General features: G+C 37.4%; 1 protein-coding gene across 3 annotated transcripts in view; it reads right to left on the bottom strand.

The window, feature by feature from the left end:
* The window catches only part of ksr1a (kinase suppressor of ras 1a), a 30390-nt gene that overhangs the window by 6665 nt on the left and 2512 nt on the right, over positions 1-21213 (bottom strand). For 2 of the 3 annotated variants that reach the window (XM_016498250.1, XM_016498249.1), the window contains exons 1-8: positions 19398-19837; positions 5487-5627; positions 3346-3493; positions 3181-3260; positions 2429-2811; positions 1033-1208; positions 545-614; positions 356-439 (exon numbers count right to left, since the gene is read on the bottom strand). In XM_016498250.1, the coding sequence (XP_016353736.1) occupies positions 356-439; positions 545-614; positions 1033-1208; positions 2429-2811; positions 3181-3260; positions 3346-3493; positions 5487-5627; positions 19398-19616 (1301 nt within the window). In that variant the 5' untranslated portion in view covers positions 19617-19837. Of the gene's footprint in view, positions 1-355; positions 440-544; positions 615-1032; positions 1209-2428; positions 2812-3180; positions 3261-3345; positions 3494-5486; positions 5628-19397; positions 19838-21213 lie in introns of those variants that run through there. The other variant, XM_016498251.1, reaches the window with a different exon arrangement.

Here is a 21213-nt window from a genome sequence, read left to right as displayed (position 1 = left end):
AAAATTTGAATCATCCTTAAAATGTTTAATTTTTAATGCAAAATAAAGTTTATTTTTTTCCTTTTGAAATGTGAAATATGACTTGGACACTGAACAATAAAGAAGAATATTTAATGTTTTAGATCTTTTGAAGAATGTTGGTAATTAAACAGTTTCAGTTCCCATTAATTTTCACAAATCAATAATGGGGCCTGAAATTGTTAACAGTTATTAACAGTTATTCAAAATATCTTATATTATTTTCAACAGGGGAAAGTAAGTCACATGGGTTTGGAACAACATGAGGGTGACAAAATTATGACTTTTATTTTTTTTTTTGGGTGAACTATGCCTTTAAGTACTTATTTTTACTCACCTGCAGTGTTTGCATTTCACCCCAAAGATCATGTTTTTCTGGCACACTTGACATGTCTGGGAGAGCCAAGACTTTGTAGAAAACCTACAAACGCACACAAAAAAAACATCTTTATGTCTCTGGAACAGAATTCAACAATCATTTCCACCTTTTTTGCTCAGTAAAGGAAACCCTAGGAGGCGGAGTTACCTGTGAGTGACAGCCAGACCGATGTCTCTCCGCAGAGCCTGAGGTGAGCTGCGGTGGACGGTAACATTATCTAGAGAGAGACAGAACAGACAGAGACAGTTTAAATGAGAGACTTCGATTGAGTAAGTATCTCTAAACAACACGCTTATAGACATAACAGAACCGCCAGATATACTGGACCTCCAAAACACAACAAACACTCGTCTAGACTCAGTAGCAAACTCTCAGTAAACAGCTGTGCTTTTACAAAGTGCTGCTGGTGAATCATTTACTCCGCTCCCTGAAAACCGTCAGTGATAGCAGGAGTAGTTGAGTGTGTAGAGCGCAGGTGAGAGCTTCCTCTTCACTCTGAGAGGTTGAACTGTGACCTCAGTCTGATCAGCATTCAGCAGGCACTTCACTGCAGTCTGGTCTATTTGAACTAAAGATCTGCTCAGTCAAGAATCGCGCATGTTTTTGAAACGGTTTTATTGTGCTGTTGAACTCACTCCTCAGGCCGATGTGCTCCTCCTGTAGTGTGGGAGTGCCTGGCAAAGTGTACGGGGCCGTGGCGGGTGCTGCCCCAGGGGTCCGTGCGGAGAGAGTGGGTGAGCGCGATGGAGAGTCCTCACAACCGTTCCCATTAATCTGGACATTCAGAAACAGCTTGTTTTTCTTCACACACCTAAGAACAATGCAAGATAGTCAGGGTAACCTCATAGGGATCACAAAGAGTGGTGACCAACCAATATACTCATCAGGCCAATTACTCGGCTAATATAATCTGGCTAATATCTGGCTAATATGGACATGCACGTTTCCTGTTTTAAAAAATATTTTTGTCAATTTGGAGGAAATAATGTGTAAATTAAACATTTATTGAATTATCAAACTTATTTACATTAAAATAAAAAAAATTTAAAAACATTAAACTTATTTACATTATTTACTAATAGACTGAGAATACTATATTTTATTCTCTCTCTTTACATTAGTGAACAATATAATATAAAAAAATAAATATAAAATAATATAATATAACATGATATAATATAACATAACATGATATATAGAAATAGTTTATAAATAGATATTCAATGAATGCTGAGCACTTGTTTAATGATTTCCATCACTATGTAGACCAACTCAACCATTTAGTACAATTAATAATTAATGATATTCAAATTAATTAATTAATACAAAAGTTAATAAAGGAATTCATATGTATATAATATAATATAATATAATAATGATATATAGTGTACAAATAGTTGTTTCCATGTATGCTGAACACTTGCTGGCTGATTTACATCACTATGTAGTCCAAGTCAATCATTTAGTACAATTTATATTATTACTATATTACAAAGGAATTCATATGTAGGCATCATTTATTTATTACTATTTATTATTATTATTACTTTTAAGGCCTAAGCTGTCAGATAAAAAGGTTTAAGGCACATTTTAGTCAAGTGTGTCTGAAACTTTTGACTAATATATTGGACTCTAAATGTCAGAATCAGCGGTTGAAAAGCCCATCTTGGGCAAACAAAAATGTAATGAAACAGCCGGCAAAAATAGTGTCGTTATTCTGTGGTCACATTGTTGGCATTAGTGGTCTTGACATCATCACAGATTGCTATTAGTCACTGCATAGGAACAGGCATGACTTGTGAAAAACACAGACAATGACTCTATTGATAATTCAAATGATTTAACCCTATAAAGCCTGACATTTTAGAAATGGAAATCTATTGGACCTTTAGAAAAAATCATAGGCCTTAGAAATGTGCATATCAAATATAATACACATACAGAAGGCTTTATAGGGTTAAGTACTTTTACAAAGTACTTCATGATGCCCCTACTTGTAGTAGGATTGTGCTTCACTTCCTCATGACCTACTTGTTTGTGGGTGTATCTTCGATGCGGTGGCCGAGCTGACTCTCGTGGCTCTTGCTGCGGGTCATCGTGATATTGGGGAGGAGGTGCAGAACTTTGCGGGACGGTGGAGGAGGTGTGCAGGGAGGCTTGAGGCGGTGTCTCCTCCGGGAGGGCGGGGTTATGGGTGGAGTCGAGGTGTGTCCGTGGAGTCTGACGGGACGGGAGGTGTAATACGGGCTGGGGTCGGTCAGACTCTCTGCGTAGCCGTGGTAAATGTGTGCTTCGCCGGATGACAGGATGTAGCGGGGGTACGGGCAGGTGGTGAGGGGTGTGGAGGGTGTGCTCATGGGCCGAGCCAGAGGGGAAGGGCTGTGGGGGCGCAGGGAACCTCCTAGTAACGGAATCTGGTCCACGAGCTGACTCTCGTGGCTCTTGCTGCGGGTCATCGTGATATTGGGGAGGAGGTGCAGAACTTTGCGGGACGGTGGAGGAGGTGTGCAGGGAGGCTTGAGGCGGTGTCTCCTCCGGGAGGGCGGGGTTATGGGTGGAGTCGAGGTGTGTCCGTGGAGTCTGACGGGACGGGAGGTGTAATACGGGCTGGGGTCGGTCAGACTCTCTGCATAACCATGGTAAATGTGAGCCTCGCCGGGCGACAGGATGTAGCGGGGGTACGGGCAGGTGGTGAGGGGAGTAGAGGGGGTGGAGGGAGCGGTCATGGGCCGGGCCAGAGGGGAAGGGCTGTGGGGGCGCAGGGAACCACCTAGTAATGGAATCTGGTCCACTGGAGTCAAGCCGCCACTGTCCCGCCTCATGGGCTCGGAGAACCAACAACCGCTGTCCTCTTTAAACTCCCCTGAAAGTCATAAAATCACAGTCAATTCAGAAGAAATCTAGTACTGAGATAACAAGTGAGTGAATCTCACGGAAAGAGCACCCACCTGACTCAGAGGCACTCTTTAAACAGCTGAGGGCAGCACATAGCCTGGTGCAGTCCTCTGAACTGGAGCCCAGCCGTCGCATGGTTTCCTTCACCTGACTGCCGGGCATCTGCAGCAGAGCATCCAATGACAGCTTCACGTTCACTGCCTGATGAGAGCCAGAGAGAGAATGACAATGAAACACTCTTAAAGACATCAGCAAGATGCCGACATGTCCTAGTTAGAGGGTTATTTCTGTGATTTAGGGTCAGATACAACAGGACACACTCACCCCAATCAGTGCATTCTCTTATGAATAAAGCTCTTCAAATTCCCAGGACACATGACCTCTTAGACTAATTAATCTGATTCCCTAATTACAAACCGGTGTGATTGATTTGAAGTGAGTGGCTTGTGACATTGAACTGATATTAATATCATATTATTCCAGAATTACTCTCACAGTCATACTGTAAATACGTTGTAAATCTCCCAAACTGATTTGTTTTTTGGGCTTTATAACATGTTTAATGCCATTCATGATGGAGAGAGCACATGATATGATGTGGAGGAGAGTGAGAAAAGCAATTATATAATGAAACAAAAGCCAGAATGCATTACAGCTAAATGTCTTAATCATGCTAACGGCTCATGTATGCTAACTGCTAGGCCACAATTCTGATATTGATGCTGTATTGGGCACTGGCAGACATTCCAGGAACCTTCTTGTTTCTAATTTCATTTAGTATGATGTGAAAACAGGAAAATTCTCCAGCATCTGAACTGTTGACATGTATGTGACATACCTGTACAGTATCATACCACACATATGCAACTAATCTAGCTGAGCGGAATAAAATGAGGAAAGTCCACGGCTGTCCGTGAGAATGGATGCTATGTAATGTAGGAGTAGAACAGTGTCAGAGACAGAGAGAGAGAGAGAGAGAGAGAGAGAGAGAGAGAGAGGCTGACTCAGCATGTTGGGTAATTAGAGTTGGTGTATCTCGGGTCTGCTGGGAATGTGGCTATGGCCAAACTGCCAAAACACAGCAGATTTTCTAATTCCTCAGCTTTACTCAAGGATATTGAACTACAAAGCATAAAACACACACAAAAACATATCCTCGCTCACACACTCAAATGAACACTCAATACTATGTTTTTGTAAGCGAATTTCTAAGAGGATTTGAGTCCTGCCTCACACATTCCTACAGGATGATCTGACATTGTTTATTTGGACACCTGGTTATGATCTTTTGTGGTAATATTTAATATATAAGATAGTGGCAGCACTGTCTTGGTTTTATGTACATAAACTTTACATAAAAACAAGGCCATAACCTTCCAAACAATCCTAACATTTGGGCAAATAAAAATCTGTAGATTACATACAAATAAATATTATTATATTTTAAAATATAATATTATACATAAATATTCTTTACGAAAAATCTAGCATTTATTTTATTAATATAAGTCAAATTTGATTAATTTATTAATTGAATGTATTAATTCAATTTAATGAAATGTATTAATTAAAATTATTAATTTATTATTATATTTTTATTTATATTAGTATATTTTTATATAATTATTATTATTATTATATATATATTTATTTATTTAAAAAAATTTATATCAAAATGTATAATTAATGTTTTTTAAACAAAACGTTATTTTGGTGTGAAATATGATACGGACAAATATGACCATTGATTGGCTTGTGAGAATCAAGTTGTTACATTCATAATTTGATTTTCTAGTAATCAACAACACACACGTTCGATCCCAATATATAAACACATAATATACATTATCAAAGTAATGAATATTTACATGACAATCACAAAAAACACCAGATACGAATTTAGTTGAAAACATATCAAATATATTACTTTTTATCATTATTTATTACTTTTTTACTTAAAATGTTTTCAATTTATTATTTGATTTTGGTGTGAAATATTATACAGACAAATATGACTACTGATTGGCTTTCTGAGAGTCACCTTGCTACATTGATAAATTGCATTTTTGTGTGCTAAAAACAGATGACATTATCAAAGTATTGAATATTTACAGGCATTAAAACCACCTAGTATGAATTTAGCGGGAAAGATACATAATTATTTCCTCCTATCCAAAAAACACACAAACATTACCTCTATGAGCTCAGGTCTGACGTTGATGGTGCGTAACCAGTCCTCCAGCCGTGGGTAGCTGTTCAGGGCTGGCGGCCTTTCTGTGTCTGGCACCTTCTGCTTACACTGCAGCTGTTTACAGATGTACTTCATGAGCTTGACCTGCAGGGGGCAGCAGAGCACAAAGCAAATGAGGGAGGGGCTGTCGGGGGGGCGGGGTCTGTAAGAGGCCTTTTTTGCCGCTGTGGGGAAAGGACAATTTCACATACAGCTCAGATTTCTGAAGACAGAAAACTGTTACATGAACATGACGGACGTCACAAAGGACACCAAGATATGCACATAGACTCAGTTCAACTTAGATTTAATTGCAGGCCCCAATGACGTGGGTGTGAAATCTCAAAGAATTGTAGAGGTCAATACTCGATAAGATTAGGAACAAATTAGGAAATGGCTTAGTCCATCTGGCAAAAAAGTTCTTCTATACCATGTTATTGAAAGACCATTTTATTGTTGCTTTGTAACCGGTTTTCCTCATGTATTATTGTTCATTCATGAACTTTAGTGTTTGTTTCTAGTGTATCTCCATAGACACTTATACAGTATATAAGCTTACATACATACTTGTGTATTTTCATTTTATGGATATATGTATGCAGTCACACGAGCACATACATATGTATGTATGCATACATTTTGTTATGATACACTGTTTGTATTAGTTTGATGTAGTCATATACATTTTATGTACATATTTTAATCTGGCTTTTTCTATAATTTTGTGAAAATTAAGAGTTTTTTCGCCTTTTCCTGCACTGTATTGCAACTGTATTTTCTTGGATATGTGTGTGTGTGTTTTATTGTATATATTTTATATTGTGCCAAAAAATAATGTGAATACATACATGCATATACAATAGTGCAGGGCGGTATGACCAAAAATTTATATCACGGTATTTTTCAAAATTATACCGGTAAGCGCATTAAATATCGCATGCGATTTATCGTGCAGCCCTAATATATATATATATAAAACACATTATTTGTATAGTGCAAAAAATAAAATAAAAAACAATGCATTTTCTTTCAGGATGGCAGTGTCATTCTGGAATATAATTTAATCAAAGTCACAAATCCGTCAAAATCAGCACCGATCCAAAGCTTTGCATTATGCAGTGTCTCTCATCAGCCAGATTTCAGCATCAGTCGCCATTAAATCACAGCACCTGCAGGTCTGATAAATAACACGGCATCAGAGCACACGCAGTTTGAAATCTGACTGGATTTTCTCTCCTTCTCTCTTTTTTGTGCTCCCCTTCAGCAAACAGGGCTGTCAGCTATAAATAACTGTTATTATATGGAAGGGAGCTGCAGCCCTCCTCATGGGGGTGACTGCACTGCTGACATGGCAACCGAGTGTCATCGGAACACTGCGCTGACGGTGGGAGCATTCTGACATCACAGCTCCACGAGACGCAGAGTTCACACGGAGGCTAAGACGGCAGTCCTTCTAGTCGAGCATGGCCGTCGCCGTCTGCTTCCAGCTGCACAGGGCTGCAGGATTTTTCCCCATTCTGGCCTGTTCTGGATAATAAACACACTCCCAAATCTTTCACAAACAAAGCTTGCTGGCTTACGCAGGAGGAATTTTCCAGCTCGGTGCAGAATGCTGACCCACCTCAAATTCACCGATACACTCAAAAAACCACACCTATTCCCTCGTTCTCCCTATAACCAGCTTCCTGGATGGGCCGCACGGACACCTCAGCAGAACAGAAACGCTGATTACGCAGTGTGACAGAAAGAAGAGAAGGGGGGAAAATAGTGGGATAGAGAGAGAGAGAACGAGGGGGTAGGGTGAGAGGAGGGCTCACCTGCTGTGACAGTTCAGGTCAGCAGCTCACTGACGCACAGAGGCCCATTACCATGAGGCCGACGGCCATAAAACGAGTCATCCTTTCACACTTCCTCCTCCGCAGCCCCCGCATCCCACTGCTCCCGCCTGCAATCACTGCTTTAATGAGAACAGCACGCTTATACATGCGTTAAACAGCAGCGGCCAGACACATTTCATCCCTCTATCATCATTACCAGGCCCACCAACATATACACACAGAATATATAAACTCATCCCTGCATAATCAAACTGATGTGTATATACTTACATGCATGTTCAAACTGACCTGTGTATTTTCAAACTGATGCCACAATCATATTCCAATTGATTTTTATACATTTAATCTGACATACATTTTATATGCGAAATGATCCACAAATGCCAAAAGTCATTTTTTTATACATACTGAATACTGATCCCTGCGTACTACTTAAACTCAAACTTAATTCTCGCACTCACTAATCACAATAAACTCAAACTTAGTCAAACTGATCTTTATTTAAAATCATGCCCACATACTTAAAATGATCCCTGCATGCTCAAACTGATCACTCAATACTCAATGTGGCATCCGTAATTGTAATTGCGATTAGAAATTTTATTAATTGTGCAGCCCTACTTAAAATGATGCCTACATACTTAAACTGATCCCTTGCATACTCAGACTGATCACTATATACCCAAACTGTTCCTTATATACTTAAAATAATGCCTACACACTTAAACTGATCTCTGCATACTCAGACTGATCTGTATATACTTAAAATCATGCCCACATACTTGAACTGATCCCTGTATACTCAGACTGATCACTAAATACTCAAACTAATCATTATATACTTAAAATCATGCCCACATACTTGAACTGATCCCTGTATACTCAGACTGATCACTAAATACTCAAACTAATCATTATATACTTAAAATCATGCCCACATACTTGAACTGATCCCTGTATACTCAGACTGATCACTAAATACTCAAACTAATCATTATATACTTAAAATCATGCCCACATACTTGAACTGATCCCTGTATACTCAGACTGATCACTAAATACTCAAACTAATCATTATATACTTAAAATCATGCCCACATACTTGAACTGATCCCTGTATACTCAGACTGATCACTAAATACTCAAACTAATCATTATATACTTAAAATCATGCCCACATACTTGAACTGATCCCTGTATACTCAGACTGATCACTCAATACAAAAAACAATCATTATATAATTTAAATGATGCCCACACACTTAAATTGATCCCTGCATACTTAGACTAAATACTCAAACCAATTATTATACTTAAAATTAGGGCTGCACGATTAGACAAAAATCATAATTGTCCATTATTCCCTTGAAATTGTAATTGCGATTATTAATTACGATTATCACAATTTACATTGAATGATGTTTATACCATAGTTTGAAGCAACTGCATGCAGAGCCGATTCTCCCTATACGCAAAATACGCAAGCTGCGTAGGGCCCCCGAAACACCAGGGGGCCCCCTTGCTCTCAAAGATGAATTAATTTTAGTTTCATTTTTGAATTTGGCCAGCGGTTATGAAAACATGAATGATCATTGATTTTAATGTGGTGAGCTGACACCCTTTCTACATAAAAATCAGTCAAATCATGTAATGTGAACGTCGTACAGTCTTGCTCGACACTAAAAATCTAGTTGAAAAAGCGTACTGAGCCGCGGAAGAGACACTGTTTGTCAAGCGCTTTCCGCGAGCGCGGTTCGAGACGGAGTGAAACACGGACAAATGCGTTTCATTCATTCGTTTATAACCACTCATAACCCCAAAAAAACACAAGCACTAAGAAAAACATAAGTGGACTTTGAACGATTAATTGCCGCTTTGAACGATTATGTAATTGTGGCATCCGTAATTGTAATTGCGATTAGAAATTTGATTAATTGTGCAGCCCTACTTAAAATGATGACTATATACTTAAACTGATCCCTTGCATACTCAGACTGATCACTATATACCCAAACTGTTCCTTATATACTTAAAATGATGCCTACATACTTAAACTGATCTCTGCATACTCAGACTGACCTGTATATACTTAAAATCATGCCCACATACTTGAACTGATCCCTGTATACTCAGACTGATCACTAAATACTCAAACTAATCATTATATACTTAAAATTATGCCTAAATACTTAAACTGATCTCTGCATACTCAGACTGATCACTAAATACTCAAACTAATCATTATATACTTAAAATTATGCCTAAATACTTAAACTGATCTCTGCATACTCAGACTGATCACTAAATACTCAAACTAATCATTATATACTTAAAATTATGCCTAAATACTTAAACTGATCTCTGCATACTCAGACTGATCACTAAATACTCAAACTAATCATTATATACTTAAAATTATGCCTAAATACTTAAACTGATCTCTGCATACTCAGACTGATCACTAAATACTCAAACTAATCATTATATACTTAAAATGATGCCTAAATACTTAAACTGATCTCTGCATACTCAGACTGATCACTAAATACTCAAACTAATCATTATATACTTAATATGATGCCCATATACTAATCCCTTGCATACACAGTCTAATCACTATATACTCAAACTGATCCATATATACTTAAAATGTTCCCCACACAATCAAACTGATCCCAAAAACTCACACATTTAACCAATTCCAAAATAATTAATATCCAAACTGATTCTTACATACTCAAATTCACCCTGTAATTTTACTCAAATGTAAATCCACACAACTCATAATGATCCATACATATTCAAACAGATCCCTACTTTTATAAGTCCCTCATATTTTCAAAATGATACATACAATTTTCAAATCGTTACCCGTTATTCCAAATGATCTCAACATTCTCAAACTGATCCTTACATACTCAAACTACACCTAATTTGTACTCTGTTTAAAGGCCTTTGGGTTAATGCAATGATCAGATCTTTGCACTGGGGAATTTCTGGCTGAAAGTTCTCAGTCTTTATCTCCATTACGTACCCGCACACACATCCCTGAGAGAAACCAACACAGCAACAGGTGAATCAGAGCTTCAATGACAACCTCTCAAGAGCCATCAGCTTACAAACGCTCTCTCTTTTCTACACACACTCGCACACACATATTTCAGTGAAAAAGAAAAAGACCTTGAGTACACTGTCGCAGCAGAAGCCAACAAAGGATCCACGCACTGCAGGCGAGCATCTCGTAGCAGACGGCAGAACAAACACCAGCCAGGGTCAGGGGTCACACCCGTAGGAGGACAGGGAACCAAAAGCACCTTGTGGGAGTTCAGAGGCGATAAACAAGCAATTAAAGCTCCGTTGCTAACAGCTGAATGCTAATTACACAGAGGACAGTGAGCACTCCACTCAATAAAGCTCGACTGCCATTCAAAAGCTTTTATCCATTGCAGTCAATATGAAAATTTGTGTCAAGTGCTTGAGGTTTAACAGCGCTCAGATTTCAGCATTAATAAAAACGCCTCACAACTGTTTAACAGCACAAGGTCTCATCCGATGCTCACATACCACACACAGAACGAACCTGAACCATTTCAATAAGCTAAAGAGCTCTATTTTATAGCCATTATCAAGGTGCTGTACAGTTTCTGAATCTAGCTATTGGGCCTACTGGTACTTGCAACTAGTACTAAGCCACTTCTCTTTTCTTCCTACAGTAACATAAGCAACTGGCATTTTAGTGCAGATTCTTGTACGCTAATATTAGGGAAACATTATGCTTTTATTCTGCAAGGATGCATTCCATTCTAAAGTCACAGTAAAGACATTTATAATATTACTATTTCAATAATATTACATTTATAATACTAATATTTCTATTTCAAATAAATGCTGCTCTTTTGAACTTTCTATTCATCAAATATCACATATATAATATAATCATTAAAATGGAATAGTTATTTTAAATTGTAATATTTCACAATACTGTTTTACACAACTCTTTTACTACATTTTTTATCAAATAAATGCAGAGCATAAGGGACTCATTTAAACTTTCTTTATTATTCTTAGCCTCTATTTTCCTTAGATTGTTTAACTGAAATCATAGTTATACTAATCTAACCATGGCGATGAAGAGCCATCAATTGTTTTACCTTCTAGAATATCTAGGTCAAACCAGCTTCTGGTGGTTTTGACGTGGTCTCTAGTTGGCCACCTTGGTCAAGCTGGTTAGAACTGGTAAATAACCCTGGAACAGCAACAACACAACTACCACATCCTATAAAACCGCTTGACCACCTTAAGCTGCTATGACTCTGTTTGCCCAGCAGTTACCTGTGGTAAATAAACTATGTCTAGTATCTTTAAAATGTTAAAAAGGTAATCAGGGTACACAATAAGAGAAGTCCATGACTATTTTCTGAACATGTGCTCATAAGAACGTCACGATTCTGGAACTAATCGTGGTGTCCACCATAACGGCCACAGCACTGGCATGCTTCCTGGTTTTCTAGTCTCACAGCTCTAAGGAAAGCAGCGAAACACCCACTTTCATGTTCTTTTGTTGGTTCGTCTCTGTGAATACTGATTTTGGGGCTTGGCCAAAAGCTAGACGGAGATGAACAGGATGATTCTTCTATTTTTCTCAGACCAAACAACAAAGCCCACCATCTCAACTCCTCTCATCTTAACACAGGAGATTCTAACAAAGCGAAACACTTCATTTATGTGGGTTGTGTTATTTCTGAAAGCAGATTTCAAGTTGAGTATTGCAATAAAGTTGCAACTGCCATTGAGATAAATAGGAATGCTAACAGTTACTGTAGCTTTCTCCAGGTATTATAGAACTCATTGGATATGTCTTTGTCTAAAATCTCTCTGTATTTTAGTCTCATCAGTTTAATTTCTCATATTCATAACACATGCATGCATGACCCAGACATACACACTAATCACTGATAACAATACACTGGTGAAAGTGTGACGTCAGGTTTCCTAGCAACTACACTCCTGGGTCGTCAGTAACGTTTTTTTTTTTCAGATTGGTATTTTCCCACAGACAGAAAAACATGGTGAAAACTACACAGCATGGAACAGTCATCTAGTCATAATCTACAGATCTGCGTTCACAACATTCTCAGCAATTTTGTTCTGATTTTGTTGTATCATCACAAATAACATGATAATATTTTTACCTTATTGAAGCTAAAAATGTTCCTACAGTGACAAAACATTTTTGGACATGTATTGCTCAGAAGTTGCTTGTCGTAGACGAGACGTGAAGTTCTCCTAAAAATTTAAGTTCTGTCATCATTTACTCACTCTCATGTCATTTCCAGCCTCTATGATTTTCTTCAAAGGAACACAAAACAAGATAAGAAGTTTTTGTCCAAACAGTGTTGTTCTGGACCCCATTGATTTTAATTGTATGGACAAAAACTGTTCTATAAAATATCTTGTTTTGTGATGTTTTTCAAAACATCTTCTTCTATAGCCTATTTATATTTAACTATCAACTTTGTCTTGGATAATCAAATATATTCTCAGAAATACTGCAATTTCTTTGTAGAAATATTGAGAAAAAAATCCCCACAAATGGGAAAATATTATTTCTAATTTATATTAATAACATTACATTTTAATTTATATACATTTTTAAAAATAAATATGTATTGTTGAGAATCTTTTGATACTCTAGAGGAGATTACAGATATAGGTTAGATTATAGAGGTATTTCTCTCAGAACAGGTTGTTCAGAAGAATGGAACACAATTACTATCAACCTAGCAGGGTCGCTAACTGAAACTAAAACTAAACATTTTAACTGAAATAAAAAACAATGTTGCCTTGGCAACTAACTTTTAAATTGAAGCACAAAAATTGCTAAGAACAAAATCTGAGAAGTAGGAGACTTGAGCAAATGTGTCCATTTACCTTCTCAGTGCTGTCTAGAAGCAACAATTGAGGTATTAAATAGATATTATTTGTGATTAATTTCCAATATAGTAACGATCTGTTTTTTTTAAATACCTTGGTACAATTGGAATATATTATTAAATAATATAAATGAATAACAGTAATAATTTATACACTGGTATATCGAAGTACCATGGTAATAGCATCTATACCATGATTGTTTTTATTATAGGGTAGTTGCTAAAAAGATGAGGTTTTTAATCTTACTGAGGAATATCTGGGGCAACCTGTTCTCAGACAGCAACACAACATTAGGAACAAACTAAAATGGAGCCAAACACACGTGCATCGAGACAAAAGCACCTCCAAATCACTGCATAATGTCATTACACATTTAAAATAAACCACAATCTATAACTGAATGATCTGAATGTTATGGTAATCAACACTGGTGGTATTTGTGTGTGGGGGGCGTCACACCTGCCCGACTGCAGATGAGGGTAAACACAGGGACAAGGCTGCCATGACAACGGCTCAGTGAGATCAGCAGGTGTGATTGACAGCCAAAGGGCAGGAACACGCCCAGCTGCTCAAAGACCCCAGACAGATCTGCAGAAAAGCGTCCCAACAATATGGCCACAGGTACAAGCTGTGAGGTAACTGCCTCATCCACCTCATCCACATGTCTCTATGCAATTTCACCTGTCACCCTGGTGTAATGTGCTTAACGCCAATCCCTATTTACGAGTTGCCCACAGACCTCAACTTCCTGCAGGATACACAGGAGGTTAATGCCGACCTCAGACAATCCCCAACACTAGACACACGAGAGATTTACAAAAGCCTGCAGCTAATCCCAGCACTGCTTCACAGACCTTTACACAAGGTGTCATGTCACATGTGGGTCGTGTGTCTGTGTATATGCTGACACTGCCGGCACGGTAATCTCATAAGATACAGGAGTATTATTGAGCATGTACTAGTGATTCATTATAGAAGAAATAAACATAAACGGACATTATCACCCATTCCCAGCAGCTCAAAGAGAACAAGTTTGAGTACTTGACTTGGTTATTAATGACACAGTTTCAGTTTTTTTTTTTACAAATAAACAGAAAATGGAGATTTATTGGATGTTGGAAAAAATACTTAGTATATGTACACTGGATTTAAGTAGATATACATAGATTAAGCAATGTTCTAAACTTTCAATTAATATGAATAACAATTGTGAGCACATTAAATTATGACACTATATCTTATATAATAATGTCTAATAATATACCTAAAAATAATACAAATGTATTAAAATATTTTATCTAACGTATAAAATATATTATGTAAATATTATATATATTTTTTTTATTTGACTGTTCTTGGCCATTTCTATCAAAGTCTAACAAACTACATAACACCCTGCAGCACCCATTCAACATTAAAGATTGTATCAAACACTTGTTGGCATACACTTTAAGCTGAACCGCGTGTGCACTAAAACAAAAACCCTTGTGGGAATAATGTAACCGAGGACTAGAGTTCATGGCTCTGGACTGATCTGTCTTGACCTGTCCAACAGACACTGATGCAGGAGGTCAGATCTTCACCTCTGACCCTCCAAACCTAGAGGAAATGAGGATGGCAGTTTGAAAATGTTCCTTAGTAAGCATATGGTTTATAAATACCAAAAATAGTGAAGACCTGACAATCTTGCCATCAAAGAGCATTATTTGACTGAACAATCCGCATCATATTACATGCTTGCTGCCATGATGACAGCTCCTCATCAGGCCCTAGTGACGCAGCTCAGATGCGCTGGAGAATATCTGGGGAAGAGCTCAGCGCTGAGACAGCCACGAGTAGTGATGGAACATCTCTTACCTGCTCTGCTTGGCTGAATCTGTCGCCACCCCCCCCCATTCCCAGTCTATTGGGAGCCCTCAAACAGACGCAAGCTGATTGGCTGGCACTCTCCCTCTCCCCTCCCCACCCTCATGCTCTTCACGTCATTATTTTCTTATTTAACAACCAACCCTGAAAACGTGTAGGGAGGAAGACATCTAAATATAGCCATAGCCACAGCCACGACAGCATAAGACACGAATGCACTGCAAAACTCTCTCAAACATCACTGCGGGGGGGAGACCAGACTGATGAGGGCTTCAACAGCTGACCGCTTGCAGAACAGGCACCCTCTGGAGTCAAGCTAGCTTCTTCTTTTTTACCATCAACAAACCCGTTTATCCATAGAGAGATTGAAGATCTCTGCATAGAAGTAGGTCACAGCGTTCCTGAGACTGCATCTCATGCTGTCGGAATCAAACATCACAGTTCATCAAAATCTGCACAATGAAAAGATGTGAGGAGACACACCAATCTCACTCTGGAGGACAAATGCAATCCCACAGCAGCTGGGGAAACAACTGGTGCAGGACTAGCATTCCCAAGTCTTGAGGAAAGGCATAGGGTGCAAGCTGATTTGGTTTGATTTGATCAGTAAAGATGATTTCAATTGATATAGCAAAATTGACATGTTTCTAGATCCATGTCCAGAACACAATTACTATCAACCTAGCAGGTTATTACGGTTAACTAAAATTAAAACTGAAATGAATACTATTATAAACATTTTGGTCAATTAAGAAAAGGCAGAAATAAAATAAGATATAAAAATTAAATTAAAAACTTTAAAATTAAAATACAAAAAAAAGCACTAAAATTACTCACTGGAAATAAATTAAAACTAAATTAAAACTAAAACTGAAATAAAAATAAATTAAACCTAAATAATAGTAATAATAATAATAAAATGTAACAAAGGCACATAACAAAATAAAAAAAATAAAAAATTACCTTAAAATTAAATCTGAAAATATAAAAATAAAATTGCTCACTTAAAACACAAATAATCTTTAGCCAGTCTCAAAATTAATATCCAATTTGTACATTATAATGCTGTGATGGCTCAATTCACTTGTGGCATTTAAGATTTATTTATTTTATCTTTTAGAGTTTAATTTTTCATTTATTTAGACAAAACAATATAAAAGGTTAATCAGCCATTTATCGGTTATCAGGCATAATGTGAAAAAATGTTCAATGTATCTGTGAATCCATACTCACAATCCAATCAGTTCCCAACAGCGTTATTTCAGTATTATTAATATTCTCTTATAGTATTTATTAATATTCTGAATTAGCTTTTATTTTTCCATTTTATTTAATTTATTTTAATGTATCACTTTTTAACTTTATTTTTATTTTGGTTTAGTTTAAGCTGTAGTATTAAAATTACAAAATCTTTTTTCATTAAGTTACCAAGGCAACATTTTACATTTCTTTAAGGTTATTTAAAACAATTTTGTAATAGTTTTAGTTCACAATAACAACACTGGTTCCCCATGGATAATATCAAATCCTATCCCACATGTTCTCCATATCCTGTTTAATGTGGATATATGTCTCCTAGAAATAAAAAGTGGTTGCAAACACTGTTGCATGCTGACTCTAACCCTAAAATCTGACTGGATGATAGCAACGTTGTTCCAGTATCAACAACGTTTATCCAGAAACACGTCCTACTTTGCGTAAACCAGCGATCCAAAAATCGATGCAAAACACAGATTGGAAAAAAATGCAGATCAGCAAGACGGCAGATAGAGTGAGAACATTCGGTCAAACAGAACCACGCAGTACTTCAGCAGGAGAGACGAGAATAATTATCTCCTGGCCAGAGTGGCGAGCTGTTAAAAAAAAGACATGAAGTGATGCCATAAAGAGCTTTCAGTGAGAATCGAATGCGATTTCAAGCGTCTCTTGATTGCGCTGAAGTGTACGGGAAGTGGTGAGAGTTTGAATGTGACCACTTCAGATCTGTTGTTCTGTACAGGAATTAACAAGCATCCAGGGCCTGTTATACAGCTGAAGTTTGGGCCGAAGTTTGGTAATGCTGGCTGCTGAGGGCACAAAGAACTAGGATCTTCTCAAAGCCTTTGAGAAACCAGGGCTGCTTACTTGAAAGATGTGATTGACCACCTTTAATTTATTGCAACTAATCGAGATACAATGCATGAAATGCTCTAAGAGAAGGAGACGCAGTCAGAAAGTGCTACAATAAAGAGGAAGCAGGCTGTGCAAGCGCTCCCCGGCAGTGACTCCACCATTTCCTGCAGACTTTAAGGCCCAGTAGTGCCTGATCTGGGCCCTGTCCCAAATCGCACCCTAAACCCTCGCGGCCTTCCTCTGCTAGAGCAGGATTTGCTGTTCTTTCATTAAATTGCTCTAGAATTTTATTACCTTTCACAAAAAAAAAACTGCCTACTTAAAAATACGATACATATCTGTACCATATCGGTTATCGACTGATATTAGATTTTTAGGATGTACAGAATACCATATCATTTATCAACCAATATTAGATTTTTTTTGTTTATCAGTATCATATTGATTATTTAATTGTGCATTTCTCCTCATTTAAATGACCTTCACAGCCATCTAATGCTCATCTTTAAAAACACAAAGGATTTAAAAACACTATTAAATGCAATCTTATGCAAGTCTCAAAAATAATACCTATTTTTCATACACTTGAAAACTGGTGTAGAAACAATTTCCACTCAGAAATTGCAAGTAAATTTCAGCAAGTAACAATGAATAAACAAGACATTTTTAAGTAGAATGACTGAAATGGTATTTTCCTTGTTAAACACACTCCAATAATATTTGAAAAATCATATTTTACAGTGTACATTATAATGTTGTGATGACTCAACTCACAACTCAAAAACATTTATTTAGACAAAATCATTTTTAATTTTATATGCTCGCAAAAACCATGTGGCCAATCATAACAAGAAAAAAATATTCATTTCATAGTGTCATGTAAATATAACTAATCTTCGTGGGCCTTTAACTCCATATCAGGACTAATTTCCTTTTAGATCAGGCAATCCGCAACACTCCACAAAAGGAGGATCTCCACAAACATCTCAAATCTCCAAAACAATCATTCTGGTGCATGAGGTCACATCTTCACCCAATACTCAAACTACAGGTCCTCCGGGGCTGTTTGCACACCATCCACCCATGGCTGTATTGATTCCTCATTAATTACACCTACCGGTGAAGCAATGGGGCACTTTCCAGGTGGAGCACACATCAATACATCTAACCGCCAATGTTGTGGAAGTCAAGGTGAGATGCTATCGGCAAAATATCACACAGACCGGATGGCGATCCAGTGAAGGCCTTTACTGTCAAAATATCAGGACTGGTTCTGGTCCGGAGATGCTGCAGGGATGCTGTGCTTTACGCAGCATCTCACCGCCAAGAAAATTTCACTTAGTCAACAGAACCAGGTCAAATAAACCCCCCACTGGGTTAGTGTGCTGTAAACTCCATGCATAAGCCAATGCTCAATGTTTTCCCTTACAAAAATGCACTGTGGTGTGGTGTTTTATGTGAGATGTTTTGCGATTGTATTGACATACAGTAATAAACTTGCCAAAATTACCAAAGTGTTTCCAAAATAACATACAGTAAAACTCTAGAAACACTAATATGCCACAACTGACATAAATAAAAAATTCTGAAAGCTTCTTATGCTCATTTATGAAGAAAGTACTGTGGCTGTACCATTCTTACCATGGTACATTGATATTGTGATGCTATATGATTACCATATGCATGCACTGTCATATTTACATCTTAGCCTACTCCAGAAATGACTACGGTATTGCTCTGCTACCCTGTCATGGTAATACCATAGTAATTTTTTTGCTATTTAATAGAGACCCCCGAACGAAATTCTTCAGAAAACCCTGATAATACCATTGCACATTTTTGGGAGAGATGTTCAATCCCTGTGCGTTTCTAAAGATACAGCATCACAGTACTGTCCAAATTGTATTACCACGGTACACTGTGCAAACATGGTAATACTTCAATTGTTAGGGATAATATGGTAAATTGCAATAGGAAGGGGTTCATTCCCAGTCCTGTGCGCCTCTATAATGCACCACAATAAACAGCTGCAGTGCAAAAATAGGAAGAAACGGATAAAGCGCGCGTGCGAGAGCGGATCCGTTATTTCATGACGCTGCACTTCGGCCCCTCTCGTCGCTTTTACCTCTAAAGTGCGGATCTCCTGCTGCGTGAGATCGTTGGACGCCGCGCATTTGGTCCGGAGCCCTTGTAAACTGGAGATGGAGATGTCGATCATGTTCTGGATCAGTTCACACTGGTGTAGCGCGGCCATCGCTGCGCCACCGCCGCTGTCGCTGCCGCTGCCGTCCCTCTGTTCATCACTCTCCTCCACCATCATCAGCCCCACTCTAACACCGTCCATCCCACTGCATCGGGCACGCCGTGGATGGAGAGATTAGTGCAACTACAAATAATAATACAATCCACATGCACTACTACAGACGCATGCCATCAGACTGTCCGAACGGACAATAGATGCGGTCTATACTGGGATCCACAAGGGAGATGTGGTTTGAGGTACTCCCAAATCCAAGTGCGCTGTGGAAGCGCGTCGTGCGAGCTGCGCGTTCTGCTGTGAGTCTCTGCTCACTGTATGTCAGCTGTGGGAAACATCGCACGACGCGATGCGCACTGGGAAATGAAGTCCGTACGCACATGTCTGTAGGCTAATGATGGATAGATGATAGATAGATAGATTAGATAGATAGATAGATAGATAGATAGATAGATAGATAGATAGATAGATAGATATTTAATTAATTATGACTATTCAATTAAAAGTTATTTAATAACTTATGCATTTTCTTTTATTATTATAGCCTATATATTATATTTTTATATTCATTTTTATTTTTACCATGTATTTGTACTTTAATAACTCTGATATTATATATATATATATATATATATATATATATATATATATAAGTACTTGATTTATTTTAATAACACTCATATTATATATATATATATATATATATATATATATATATATATAAGTACTTGATTCATATTTTAAATAATATTCCCTGTTATTAGGAAAAGACACTTTAGCCATTAATTATGTTTTTTTCCATTCCCATATGATTTTTTTTTGACAGATATTAAATTAGTTTTGTAAAGTAAATTAGTCAAATTTATGAATTTGTGTAAACAGGACCAAAATGTGGTTATGACCGTATGCATTATTTTTAATGATGTTTAAGGGAAAACAAACAAACAAAAAATAAATAAATAGCTGGATTATGTCATAATAATATTGTCATTTTGTTTTCACCCTATTTACCTGTTGCATATTTTCCAAAATTACTACATGCATTCAATCATAGAGGAAGAAATCAATGTCATTGTAAACTCACAAAACATTTCTTGAGATATGTATTTACAAGAAACCATTGTAAATCAATCAAATACTAATTATGAATTCCAAAATAACACTAATGTTCCTATTTCCATCAAATGTGCTGAATTGTGATGTCAGATATTTTGGTTTGTTTTTAAAAGGGAAAGGAAATTGTCATGGCCAAATCCCCCATCTGAAGCATCCAGTAAGTCTTCTTTATGATAGGACTTCAAACTGTGTCATATATGGTCTCTGGGAAATTAAAAGGAGGATATTTCTTGGCAAATCTGAGCACAGTTTAAGACATTGTTGAGATCTCTTCTGAAGAGACACGTGCAAGATTACAAGGTTTTTCTGAGGAGCCACATCTGTGAAGCATAAGACTCAAACCAAAACCCACATTTGTTCTAATTTAACTTAAATACAGTTTAGTAAAAACAACTATTAACAGAATATAATTTGTGGTTTTTCTTTCCTTAGGGTGTCCTCTGCTCTAACAGAGGGCCTTTCACATCTTAGGGTCTAGAATGCAACAAATGATGATGGAAATTCACTCCTATGCCTTGCCTTGTGCTTCCATACAAGCACGAGCATGTTTAATCACATTTATTCAAAT

Source organism: Sinocyclocheilus anshuiensis, unplaced genomic scaffold (assembly GCF_001515605.1).
Source record: "Sinocyclocheilus anshuiensis isolate Anshui unplaced genomic scaffold, SAMN03320099.WGS_v1.1 scaffold939, whole genome shotgun sequence".
NCBI classification, from domain to species: Eukaryota; Metazoa; Chordata; class Actinopteri; order Cypriniformes; family Cyprinidae; genus Sinocyclocheilus; species Sinocyclocheilus anshuiensis.
The sequence above is the reverse complement of the archived record's forward strand: the minus strand, read 5'-3'. Positions and strand labels throughout refer to the sequence as shown.